The 14,228-nt window shown below is 42.6% G+C and overlaps 1 protein-coding gene across 1 annotated transcript; it reads left to right on the forward strand.

The window, feature by feature from the left end:
• The first annotated feature begins 7,512 nt into the window (after positions 1-7,512).
• LOC136984183 (uncharacterized) lies at positions 7,513-8,727 on the forward strand. Its single transcript, XM_067281119.1, has 2 exons — positions 7,513-7,807; positions 7,889-8,727. The coding sequence occupies exons 1-2, from the start codon at positions 7,513-7,515 to the stop codon at positions 8,725-8,727; spliced, it is 1,134 nt and encodes a 377-aa protein (XP_067137220.1).
• Positions 8,728-14,228: the final 5,501 nt, after the last annotated feature.

Consider the following 14,228-nt stretch of genomic DNA (forward strand, 5'->3'; position numbering starts at 1 on the left):
ATCTATTGGCCGTGAATTGTTACCGAACTTTATCAGAATCGCGAATCATAGATAACAAATAAATCTAAGCAACCAATCTGCTAGCAATACACATTAATGACAAGTAACAGTTATAATAACGATAATGTTTAATTGTGCAATGTTTTTATTACTTCTTAGAAAACCACACAGATTAGAAATGACTATTTACATTTATTAAATTTTAACAATAAAATAAAATCTGTTTTCTTGACATTTACAGTAAAAATAAAACTGTCTTCTGGACATAAAGGAACATCGCAGATGGAGGGGAGAGGGTCAGTACCTTGTCCACATGCTGACTATGTTCACGACCTCATTCAGTCGTGAGGGCATACTTGCGACAAGTTTGTCTCCACGAAGGTCCTCCCAGCGACCTCTGACAAGTTCCCAGAGTGCGCTGGGAGTTGCCGTCTGAATGAGGCCGTCAGAGAGGCGAGCCCAAACATGCTCTATGGGGTTTAGATCTGCTTTTCTCTCCGGCCATCCTATGTCAATAATTTCTGGATGATCTTCAATCCATGTTTTTACAACTCTGGCGGTGTGTACCAGGGAGCAGTCGTGGACGAAATAGAATGGATGTTCTCCATAGACGGCCCTAACTGTCGGCAACAATACCTCCAAGTATTTCTATATATTGGACGATGGTGAGGTTACCGTCTATACAGACCAACTCCCTGGGACCTGCGGCAGTTATCCATCCCCAAACGGCTGTAAACAGAAAATGTCATAAAGTTGTGATTTATGAAATGAACATGCCGATATGTTGTCATGTTCAAAGAGTTAAGGACATAAATGCACGAAAACACTAAATTTAAAAACTCACCTAACGAGAAGCGACCACTTTTTTGGGTGCGCCACATGTATTGTTATGGCGTGTGCCTTGTGGTCGGCGCACCCACTTGCTCCCACAGGAATCCGACGAGAACACTTTTTCATCGGAAAACACTACGGATGACCAGTCCGTTATTGTCCAGTTTTTATATTGTTGGGGGAACCCAAGACGGTCGAATTGGTTGGCGACAGTTAATGACTGTTTCTGGGCCGCCCTTCTTCCAAATAAGTTGACTTCTCGCAACCTATTAATGAAATATATATATATTAACCTGTTTCTTACATTTCTGTATACGCAAGAACACGTTAATAAAGTTGTATTTCTGGTGGTTCACTATGTCGATAGAAATATATTTCGAAAAATGTTTGAGTATTATATTACAAATGTTACATACCTTCTTTTCACTGTATCTGTTGATACATCTAAATTCAATTCTTTTTGCAGAGTTGTCGCAGACTTCAATGGGTTTTCTTTGCTGCAAGACTGCAGTTGAGCGTCCTGTTCTTCTGTTGTGCTTTGTTTACGGCCTTTCATCTTGCCCGGGGACACGAAACCTGTGTCCTGGTACAACTTCACAATTCTCTGAACAGAACGAACTGATATTTGGAACATTTCCGCAATTTCATCAGAAGGTGTTCCCTCGTTGTGATGTATTACTAGTGATCGTATTTTCGGAGTTATTGTTTTCGGCATTGTGCCTCGATTAATCCAGCAGGTCATCACGTGCTTTATATACTCTTGCTCCCCATGGCAATTCAATTTAATTCCATGCTAACAGACATAAACAATATAGACAAAAATCTGCCATTAATTTCTATCTATGTTTTTTCTTAATTACTGCATGTGTTGACCCTTTGCGAATTGAAAGGGTCATTTCCCTACTGTTTTGCACATATCAGAATATTAGAGGTCAGAATATAGAATATATCAGAATATAGTAGTGCTTTACGTTGGGCAGAGGTGAGTGCACGTCTAGGATGAACTTTTTGAGCTGCTTGATCCCAAGTGCCACATGCGTAAGTGATGGTAGGAATAAATGTGTGGTCGTAAATGGTCCCCACGGCCTCTGAGTTGAGGCCCCATTTATTTTTGGCATACTTGGCAAAGGTATGAAAGATGAGGCCCATGCGAGCAGCTATATGTTTAATATGCTGGGTCCAGGTTAGAGTGGGGTCAAGAGTAACGCCCAGGTAAGTGATATGTTTTACCACCTTGACAGACTTCCCATGCATTTTGATGGTTGGGACATGTGCGTAGAGGTTTTTTTTACCAGGGCTGTTGAACATGATGCACTTGGTCTTCTCTGCATTGAAGGACAGTTTGTTGTTTTCACCCCAGATGCACATGTTTTTAATTACAAGTGCTGCCCTGTGCTCAAGGGCAGCTCTGGTATTTCCACCAATTAAAATAAAAACATCATCAGCATAAGCCATGATGGAGTCTTGTCCAAAGTCTGTCTGAAGGAACGTGTCAAAAGCAATATACCAGAGAGTGGGGCCACAGGCGGACCCCTGGGGACAGCCACGCGTCATTCTTCTTTCGTGTTGACAGTTGCCGTATTGTAGTATGGCAGTTCTGTCTGTAAGATAATCCTTGACCAGGTGATAAAGGTTAGCTGGGCAGTTAATGTCTCTGAGATGTTTGAGGATGATAGGCCATCAGGCACTGTCGAAGGTTTTAGAAATATCCAAACTGATTCCCAGTATGTATTTGTTATTTCCAAGAAGAGAGTGGATTTTGCTTATGACCATATTGATAGCTTGCGGAGCTGACCTTTGTGGCCTGAAGCCAAACTGGTGTTCACTAAGACTCATTTGGCACTTGGAAAACGGCAACTATTATTAATTAACTTCTCAAAAACTTTACCAATGGTAGGCAAGAGGGAGATTGGCCAAAGATTTTTATTGCTGCCTGGCTTAGGAATAGGTATGATTTTAGCTATCTTCCAAGCACTAGGGAAGATACCCTGCCTAAGGCAGTTGTTGAATATTTTAAGAATATTTTCTGGGATTAAAGTCCAGATGTGTTTGGCAATTTCTGTGGTGATGTTGTCCACTCCAGGAGCCTTACTGCGCTTTAGGGTGTTAAAAATCTGGTTGGTTTCTTCATGGTTGAAGGGAGGCATGTCGGTAGTGTTGATGTTATCTTGTTGGTTGTCTGATATTACTTTGCCAGGCATTGTCGGTGTTAGGAGAATCATTGAGGCAGAAGTTATTCATTTGGGCTTCAAGGGTGTCCTCTAAGCTGGTGGTGAAGGTATTGTTGACAGAGACTGTAGTAAGGATGCGGTGTTGCCTCAGTTTCCTAGTGCACAACTTTGTAATATAACCCCAAGGATTGCCAGAAGCATTGGTGCAGAATTCATGCCAGGAATTGAGCTTGGATGTTCTAATTTCATGTTTGTAGATTCTGTGGTGCTGTAGGTACTGAGTTTTGAGGTTGGAACATTCAGGCTCACTGGATGTGCTTTGGTACCTTTTGCATAGTAGGTTATTTGTTTTTTTCAGTCTGAGAGTGTGGAGTTCCACCACGGCACCTGCCTACCCTTAGGAGGGGTTTGTGGAATAAAGAGTTCGCAGGCTGTGGAGATTTGCTCAATGTTGTTTTCAATGATGCGCCTGGTGTTGTCCCTATCCTGATTATCAGGATCCGTTAGGTGAGAGTTGAGATGGTGGTGTAGCCCATTCCAGTCGGCACGGGAGATGTTATATTTCTTATTTTGGCTGCTGTATGTCGGGGTCTTGATCATAAAGGATATGTAAGCGTGTCCAGAGAGTGTGTCCTTAGAATGAACCTTCCAGTCAGTGATGATAGGTTGACAGTTGGCCAGGACCACAGAAAAGTGACTACTTAACTTGTGTCGAGTTATCTGGGTGTCGACTTATGTGGACTCGACTGTATATGTAAATTCTACAGGCACTTCACATCACTTGCAAAAAAATTGGGTACAATTCTGGGTACAATTCTAGGTCCGAATGACGCGGTTGGGACTTTAACCCTTTCCCGGCCAGGGTACCGATCTATCGTTACCCTATTCGTTTAGCAAAACGGCCAGGGTACCGATTGATCGTTACCCTGTTAAGAATCGATTTTTATAAAATTTATCGACAATAGATGTCAGCACTTGACGGCATCGTCTTGTTTATCGTTCATTCTACATATTTTTGTCCAGGTGGTGTTTTGTCGACTTAAAAAATTTTAATTTTTTAAGTCGACAAAATTTTAAGAAAAAATAACCGATAATTTTAATTATCGGTTATTTTTTCTTAATTTTTCATTTTCTGATAATTTTTTATTTTATTTTTTCGCATATTCATGCAATAATATTACTATAATAAGTTGATTTATGCTATAATAAGTTTATTCAGCTATAATATGTTAATATATCGTAAATATTTAAGTTATGATTTTCAGTTCTGATATTTTATATATATTTTTTAATTTTTAATTTTTTTTTAAATCTAAAATATTAGCAAATGTTACATCTATTGCTATTGGTAATCATATGTTTATTACAAAAATATATAGTCTTGTTTGATATGAAATGAATAACGTATATTAGTTAATTATATTAGATGAAAGCAGAATAAAGTTCAGATTTCAAACAAATGTTTGATATAATGTGCGATAATTTCACAACGAATAAACGTACGTGCATAAATGTAATATCAAATTGTACAGAACAATATTCTACGTCATTCTGGCTCAGTGACAATAAGAATAAAGTAACCAGACAATGTTAATTTTGACAAAAAGTAACAAATTTTCAAGTTTGAATGTCAATTATCATATATATTTTTTTTTTCTCATAAATTTTTCAAACAAACTTTATTGAAAAATGTCGTATTTAAAACTAACTATATTGATAAATATATGTGATTTTTTTTCATATGAATCAAATAATAATTTAATTTTTGGTGAATTTTTAAAATAATATTGCCTGATTTACCTATTTTGACCTTGGCTGTTTTACAAAATAAGGGGGCGTGGCAAACGGCAGGGAAAGGGTTAACAGAGCTGTAGAGCATACTGATAGGAACAAAAAAAGTCTAATGAACTATGGGTCTACGAGCGCGCCTTCGCGAGATATAGGCCCCCAAAATGACTATATGTGAACTTTTCGAGACCCTCAAAAATGGGGTAAAATTTAAAATTCTTCGCTAATTCTGTCGGGCGTTTAACGGCAGTCTTGCCCAAATGAAGCCCTATTCTAAGGACACACGTCGACAACGACCAAAGAAAAGCCACCAAACACGAGGGTGCCACCTCTCGACCGCCACTTCTGGGGAGCGCCGTCGGGACTCGCCGCTCTCTTCGCTAATTCTGTCGGGCGTTTAACGGCAGTCTTGCCCAAATGAAGCCCTATTCTAACGACACTCGTCGACAACGACCAAAGAAAAGCCCGATTAACAAGACTAATTAGGCAACGCTTTCTCCGACGCCGCTCCTACGTAAACAGAGAGCGCTTCTTCTATTTCGAGCTATCTCTAACACGCTCTAACTACCGAAAAGGCCAAGAAAACAGATCATGTACTCACCTTCGACAGAGTCTCCTCCTCTCGCTACCTGACGACGTCTAGCATGTTTCCGATCTTGTGTAGAACGGGGTGAGGTCGCCGCCTCCTCCTCGGCTATGTCCCGGAGATCGACGACGACGAAGATGGTGTCCGAACAATCGCATATAATCCAGGTTTCGCATACAAGTATCCTTCGGTAACGAGCACTATATATATGCACACACACACACAAGCTTCACTGTTGGACGACGACGAAGATGGTGTCCGAACATTCGCATATAATCCAGGTTTCGCATACAAGTATCCTTCGGTAACGAGCACTATATATATGCACACACACACACACAAGCTTCACTGTTCGCTGGGCATTCTTCTTCTTGGTTAAAAGGCTTGCCCGATATTGTTCAGCTGGAATGGATGTTCAGATGACGCACCCATTCCAGCCAAACAACATCGGGCAACCCTTTAACGAAATTCTCGGCATAAAAAGTTTTCCTTGCGTTAACACTCAAAGCTGCAAAGAGCAATGCTTTTCGAACATCAGATGTCTTCTGTTCCGCTTCGATCTAAACCCGATCGCGCTTCTATTTAGCTTGATCTAAACCCAATCGCGTTCTATTCAGCTTCGATCTAAACCCGATCGCGCTGCTTCTATTTCGCTATCTCTAACACATTCTAACTACCGATAGAAAAGGGCAAGAAAACAGATTCTGCACTCACTTTTAACAGCGTCTCCTCTTGCTTCTCCCGCGACGTCCTCCTCTCGCTACCTGGCGACGCCTAGCCTGTTCCTGATGTTCTGTAGGTGAGGACGGGGTGAGGCCGCTGGTCCCCGCCTCGGCTAGGTCCTGGGGGTCGATGATGAAGGTGGTAGTGGTGTCGTCGCCCGATGTTGTCTGAAAAAGCACATAATCCAGATTTCACATCCGCAAAGAAGTATCCTTTGGTCGCGCGCACTATACACAGGCTGCACTACTCACTGGGCGGTCGTCATCCCCCTGCCGTTCCTCTTCGTCGCCCTCGTGCACAGGAACATCGAAATAGGGCACGTCTGGCGGCAGATGTTGATCCACGGGCACACCGATCGTCTGGAGTTGAAGACCCTGGCGACTGGGGCCCGGGTAGACGGCCACGATGTCCCGTAGAAACTGCCGGAATTTGGCCGATGTTGTTGGCCACTGGGACAGGAACCGCGTCCTGTACACGTACGTGCAGGTGTAGCTTTGCAGGCTCCTGTCCGTGCGGAGCGACTTTATGGACTTCTTCAGCCAGCGATTTCTGCACTCGATGTTCTGAGTGTGGGCCTCCGGGTCATCAGTGTCCACGAATCTACAAAAAAAAACAGATAAATGTCGCTTCTCCATAACGCCCGTTCATTTCTTTCAATCAGCACATAGCACAGTTTCGTGCTTCTTACCTCCCGGGGCCCCGCTGGCTGTGGTTGACGATCTTATGTCCAGAGAAGCCCAAAAAAGCCACACAACCGCGATATTGGGCCGCGCTGTCGGAAACGATGATGGAATGGGGAGCGATGTAAATGAGCATGTGGCTCCACAGAACACGTCTGCTTTTGTTGTCCACCTGAAAGAATACGAGAAAATATAACACGTCTGAAATGCGGCAATGTGTGCCGGACAGTGTGCCTTCCACGATAACTGAACAATAAAAGGAAGTAATGTTTCGCCCCTCGATGTGGGTTCCTGTCCGTGGTGAGGGGACCTCCCAGAGATGGTTTGGTATTTCTTCTTTACCATCCCTGGGATCTGAACGCCCACCCACGTGTTTGCCGTGCGTGGTGGCCCGTATGCCGGAAAGGGGGATCCTGGTAGTTGAGGGGCAACATACCGTTCCCAACACACTGCTTTGGCCCCTGCTTCGGATAAACGGGAGGCTCAAATCAGGCTCCGTTTGAGTCAATCGGCTGGTCGGTGAGTCATTCTTGACCTCGGCTTGGAGTCAACCGATCGATGCAGACCGGGCGGACACGTCAGGCAAGATGTGCTCTTCTTGACTGCATTGTGAGGGTATAGCTCCTGGGAAACCCTGGTGTGACGGTCTATGGGAGTCTCCCATGTGACGGCATCCCCTTGTTGGACCCCATGGTGGGTGGGGTCACTAGGAGCTGAATAGTTATTTTTAAACATGGATTCAACAAATTCAAAAACCACAAGCACCATTGCATCACAACCAAAGGAGGTCAGTTCCTCCAACCAACCAATTTATCTCATAGTACATAGTACTACTGAAAAACCGATGTCTAAGTGTTCCCCTTTCCTAATTCAAAAGTTGTTTGAATCAACTATTGGACATTTAAAGAAAATACAAAAATTGAGGTCAGGGGACCTACTGATAGAAGCAGCCTCCTCTCAACAGTCAGCAAAGCTTTTGAAAATGACATCTCTAGGAGACATAACAGTCACCATCACACCACACGCAAGTTTGAACTCATCACGTGGTGTGATATCTGAGGTCGATCTGATGTCTGAAGATGAATCAGATATCCAGATCGGTCTTTCAGATCAAGGTGTCACTGCTGTCCGACGCATCTCCATTCGTCGTGATGGCAAGTTGATACCAACTAAACATCTCATTCTCACTTTTGGAAAGCCAACATTACCATCATTTGTTACTGCAGGATATCTGCGCTGTCCAGTTCGACCATATGTTCCAAACCCACTGCGCTGCTTCAAATGCCAGCGGTTTGGACATTCTCAAACATCCTGCAGAGGAAAGAGCGTATGTGCACAGTGTGGAAGTGAAGGTCACCAGAGTGCTGAGTGTACCAATACTCCATGCTGTGTGAATTGCAAAGACGCCCATCCTGCCTACTCCCGGAAATGCCCTGCATGGCAGAGAGAGAAAGAAATCCAACGAGTGAAAACAGTTAGCAACATACCTTACCTAGAGGCTCGGCGCATGGTCACTTCAAGTGCACCATTGAAACAGAAGACATTTGCAGCTGTTTTGAAATCCACAAAGACATGTGCAGTTCAAACGAATATTTCAGTTTCTCCGAAAGAATCTCTCACTTGCCATGCGAAATGTCTACTGATCCCATCAAAAGAAACACCAGAAAAAGAGAATCTAAAAGCAAAAGCACCCCTACCTAAAACAGGGGTCACAACAAGAAACCTGGGTTCTAAGAAGGCAAGTAAGAACCCACTAAACAAACAGAGAGTGAAAGCAGCTCTCTCTAAATCTAAAAAATCAGAGGCTCAATCTATGAGTGAGTTCTCTGATATCTCTGATGAAGAGAATAATATGGAGGTGCCACAACCAATTTCACCTCCAAAAGGAAAATCCTCTGTGAAATTGAAGAGGGACACTTTTGCGAAGAATGCTACCTCAAACACATAATGGATAACAAAATAATCCAATGGAACTGTCGTGGTTTCCGCAACAACTTTTCTGACATTAAACACTTGACATTATCTACCTCATCTCTCTGTGTGGCACTCCAGGAAACCCATCTGAAACCTGGAGAAAATATTTCTTTAAAAGGATTCAATCTTTATCGTAAGGATGACGATAGCCACAACCGTGCCAGCGGAGGTGTGGCTATACTGGTTTCAAACCGCATCCCGTCCTTACCGGTACAAATAACAACAGAGCTGCAAGCTGTGGCAGTCAGAATTTCAATTGGCGTTACTGTCACAGTTTGTTCCATATACTTGCCACCAGATGTCAGAATTGATGAAGATGAATTGGATGCCTTGGTTGAACAACTGCCGACTCCATTCCTTTTACTCGGTGATTTCAATGGCCACAACCCAATGTGGGGCAGTCCCGACATAAACCGTCGAGGCAGGGCCATTGAGAGATTTATAGGCAATCACCAACTCTATTTATTTAATACTGGAGAAGTGACATACTTCCACGCCCCAACAAGAACATTTACTGCCATTGATTTGACATTAGCTAGTCCAAATCTGTTTTCAGCGTTTACATGGAAGGTTGGATGTAATCCACTTTCCAGCGACCACTTCCCAATATTTTTAGAATATCGAGGCAGAGAAAGCTGTGAAACAGCCCGTCCACCACGCTGGAAATTTGAAACGGCAGATTGGCCTACATTTTCCTCTTTGGCTAACATCACTGAGGAAATGGTCAATACTGCCGATATCAATGATGCAGTAGAAGTTGTCACATCGAGTATTATTCAGGCAGCCGAAAAAACAATGGGGAAAACGTCAACCAGATATCCAAAACATCCGAAACCATGGTGGGATCAGAATTGTGAGGTAGCATTTAAAAAACAAAAGAAAGCATGGGGGATCTTCAGAAGATACCCCACTGCTGAGAATTTGATAGCTTTTAAAAAAGCAAAGGCAAATGCCAGAAAAATAAGGAGGCAAAGCCAAAGGGATTCTTGGAGGAAGTATGTATCTAGCATAACATCTTCCACCAGCTCAAAAGCGGTCTGGGATAAAATCCATAAAATTAATGGGAAATATGCTTCTCACTCTCTGTCCATGCTGGAAAATAATGGCACAATAATCAGTGACATAAAAGGTATTGCTGATTGTTTGGGTGAAACATTTTCGTCCTCATCCAGCAATATTATGTATACAAAGGATTTTCAGGCTTACAAAGTGCGATCTGAAAAACAATATCTAAACTTCCACTCCCCATCTAATGAGGAATATAATGTGCCATTCAGCAGAATAGAACTATGTACAGCAATCTCTCGCTCGGGGAATACTGCTGTAGGCCCGGATAAAATCCACTACAGCATGATTAAAAATCTATCAGACAATTCCCTCAGTAATCTTCTGAATCTGTTTAACAGAATATGGACAGAACATACTTTTCCAGACTCTTGGAGGCTATCTATCATCATTCCCATACCCAAGCCAGGTAAAGACCACAAAAATCCCTCTAATTATAGACCAATTTCTCTGACTAGTTGTCTCTGCAAACTTTTCGAGAGAATGGTAAACAGACGCCTGATGTTCCTCTTAGAGGAAAAGAACTACTTTTCACCACATCAGAGTGGATTTCGTAGGAACAGAAGTACCACAGACAATTTAGTAATTCTTGAAACATCTATACGCGAAGCGTTTGTTAGACGGCAGCACTTAGTGTCTGTGTTTTTTGATATAGAGAAGGCCTACGATCGCTGCTGGCGATACGGTATACTCCGTGATCTGCACAAATTCGGATTGCGGGGTAATTTGCCAATTTTTATAAAAAACTTCCTGCAGAATCGTAGATTCCAAGTCAGGATGGGCAACACTTTTTCTAGGCCTTTCACACAAGAAGAAGGTGTTCCTCAAGGTTGTATTTTGAGTGTGACTCTGTTCCTAGTAAAAATTAACAGCATAGCTAAGTGTCTTCCTCCCAGTGTGAAACACACTCTGTATGTGGATGACTTTCAGATCTCCTGCCAGTCTAGTAACATGGGTTTCATCGAGAGACAGCTGCAAACCTCGCTAAACCGCATAGACAATTGGTCCAAGATCAATGGTTTTACTTTTAATGCAGAGAAGACCTCCTGTATCCACTTTTGCCGAAGGCGTGGTTTGCACCTGGACCCGGAAATTCACCTAAATGGGGTTAAAATCCCAATAGTCAATGAGGCAAAGTTTTTGGGTGTTGTGTTTGACCAAAAACTGACGTTCTTATCACACTTGCGCAATTTGAAGAGTAGATGTTTAAAATCTCTGAACCTTTTAAAGGTACTGTGCTGCTCATCCTGGGGAGCAGACAAATGTTTGATGCTTAGGATATATAGAGCCCTCGTTCGCTCTAAGCTGGACTATGGAAGCGTTGTCTATGGCTCTACGCGAGAATCTACTCTTCGGATGCTGGATCCAATCCACCATCAAGCATTGCGTTTGTGCACTGGTGCATTTCGAACTTCTCCTGTCCAAAGTTTGTACGTGGATGCTTATGAGCCTCCACTATCTCTCAGGAGAGAGCAGTTGTCTCTGTTCTATTATATTAAGCAGAAATCTCAGATTAAATCTTCAGTTGATTGTATAGTATCAGATACTCAGCTGATAAGATTATTTGCAGCCCGCCCAAGTAGTGTCCCTACATTCAGCATAAGAATGGAGAATGTCAGCAGCACGATCGACCTGGATATGGGTAACATTTCACAGCCTGAGCTTTATAGTATATCACCTTGGTCAACTCCTGTGATAAATGTCGATCTTAGCTTAAAGCAATTTCCTAAGGAATCCACCCCAGATTACATGTATAGACAGTACTTTGCTGAAATTCGACATCGTGACAGGAATTTAATTCCTATATACACTGATGGGTCTAAATCGGATGATTACGTTGGGTCAGCCTTTGTCTGTCAGAATGAAATTGTGGCAGAACAAATCGCACCAAATTCCTCCATTTTTACTGCGGAGTTGCAGGCTATTTATTTAGCCTTAAAGTATATAAATAGGAAAGGTCATCGTTGCTGCATGATTTACACTGACTCAGTTAGTGCACTTCAGGCTTTGATCTCGTATGAACCTAGTTCTCACTCCATAGTGATTAAAATTCGTAAGCTGATTTGCCATCTTTTTGCGAGGAATTTCTCTATAAAATTTTGTTGGGTCCCAGGCCATGTAGGTATAAGAGGAAATGAAGAAGCTGACGCAGCTGCAAAGTCAGCAAGACCTTCTCAGCATACAATGTTTATTGAAGGAGGTGACTTGAAGCTAGTTGTTAAAAAACGACTAGAGGAGAGATGGCAAAATGTGTGGAACGTACAAGTCCACAATAAACTACACGAGATCAAACCTGTGATAGAAAATTGGACACAGAAGAAACCCTATGACAGAAGATCTGAGGTCATTCTTACTCGTTTGAGAATTGGACATACTCGACTGACTCATCAATACCTTTTGAAGGGTGATGACCAGCCTGTATGTCAGTATTGCAACTGTAATGTAAGTGTTAAGCACATACTGAGCAATTGCATCGCCTCTGAACGGATTCGTAGGCAGCATTTTGGAAATGCAAGTTTTAAAGAGATTTTGGGCCAGAGGCCAAATGTTGATAAATTATTGAACTTTTTAAAAGTTACAAATATTTATAAAGAAATTTAATTAATTATTTATTTATTTATATCTATATACATCTTGTTGTTACAAAACCCATGCAGTTTAATTGTTGTATATTTTTGTTATTGGTTCTTTGTTTTTTGTTTTGTTGATTTTTATTGTTTATTGTTATTTATGTACATATATATACCATAAGTTGTGGCGCAGCTTGCCCTATTGTGGCGGCCTTTGTGCCAATTAACTTATAACCGAACCATACAACCAAGTAATGTTTCGCTACTACTTACATGCCAGTACATCAGCTCTCGCGTTTCCCGACAGTAGGCACCAAAGATTGTAATTTGGGTGCCTACACCTACGCGGCCGCGGTTGTATTTTCGCCTCCGGGTGAAGGTCTCATCGATCTGAAAAGATAGAAAAAATAACATTAATATAGACAGCCATTTCGGCAACGTCAGCAACGTGGGTCGACGGTCACCTCGACGTGCAAGCCTTCACCGCCAAGCTTGATGTTTTGAGCATGGGAGACGAAAACTTCCGCAACTTCCCGGCAGAAGTTGTACCAATCTACCGCTGTCGCGAGGGCCACGCGGCATTGCTCCGCCGCGATGGTGACCGGCAGCTGCATCACCCACGAATAGACCAATGTCAGCACCTGTAAAATACAAAGAAAACACATCTGTTATACATACGTCATCGTAATCGGCACGATCAAATTACAGAAAGCGACAATCGATTGTAATATCATACTTCTAGTGCTGACAGTTTCGCCCGTTCGAAGAACGTGTTGTGGGTGCATGACAGGCTACCGGTGCACACGGCCCTCCTGACGGTGCCGCCTGTCCGTCGTTTAACTGTCTTTTTTTGTTTCAGTTTTTCGCAGCGGTAGACGAATCCGAACCTCTCAGATGGAGCCGGTTCCTTCAGCATGGGTCCTGCAAAATTACGAGAAACACATTGAAATTGCTTCGAAACGTACCGAAACGCAGCGCTGCGAATATCGGCTGCTCCTGTATATGCGAGAATCAAGCGATGCTTACCTCCGCAACGAGGACACGGCGGTATGGAACCGGTGAGGTCCGGATGTGGCACGAGCCCCACAAGATGGCAAAATTTCTGAGCGGCCTCTTCGGTGGGGAGGTAGGTACGAAATTCGTACGAGGTCAAGTTGTCAAATATGTCGTCGGGATCCACAACGGGAGACGCTGATCGGTCACAGTTAAATGGCATTCTACAAATACAAGTCAATTACAAATACTCCAAACACTGTTAAACACTGATTGTCAAATACTGCTTTGCAGTATTTGACAATCAGTGTTATACAGTAGAGCGCCGTTAAGCCGCGGAAAGAGCTCGGATCCCAATTTTGCACTATCGCAGATTAAATATTTAAATGCTGGCTTACAACTTCAAACAGGCATTCATAGAAGATGAGTCTTATATTTATCAATAACGAAGAAAATAACTTACAATGAAATTCAAAGTAGAATGGCGAAGATCGAGAATAAGAACTAGAATAACGAATATCGAGAATAACGTAAATCACTTCATTTCTTGTAATTTATGCATTATCATAAAATCTTTCGGCCGCGGACCACGTACGCCGCGGCGGAAATATTGAATTATGGGTGTACTGTACGGGCGAGCCTTCGCGAGATCCGGGCCCCCCAAAATGCCTATGTAAGAACTTTCGAGACCCTCAAAAATGGGGTAAAATTTAAAAGTGAAAATTTTCGGAAGTACAACTAAAAATTGCGTTTCGAAGGCTTTCGGCAGTTTGGACCCCAATTGCCGCGGGTTAACGGCGCTCTACTGTACTGAAAAATTTGTAAACATACTCTACATACCTGAACG

Source organism: Centruroides vittatus, unplaced genomic scaffold (genome assembly GCF_030686945.1).
Source record: "Centruroides vittatus isolate TY-2023 unplaced genomic scaffold, ASM3068694v2 contig_120, whole genome shotgun sequence".
NCBI lineage: Eukaryota > Metazoa > Arthropoda > Arachnida > Scorpiones > Buthidae > Centruroides > Centruroides vittatus.

What these genes read in the sequence shown, in the direction of transcription:
- LOC136984183 (XM_067281119.1), top strand. Translation starts at nt 7,513, where the DNA reads ATGGATTCAACAAATTCAAAAACCACAAGCACCATTGCATCACAACCA. An exon ending in CACCATCACACCACACGCAA is followed by an intron (nt 7,808 to 7,888) that starts GTTTGAACTCAT and finishes TCGGTCTTTCAG; the next exon opens with ATCAAGGTGTCACTGCTGTC.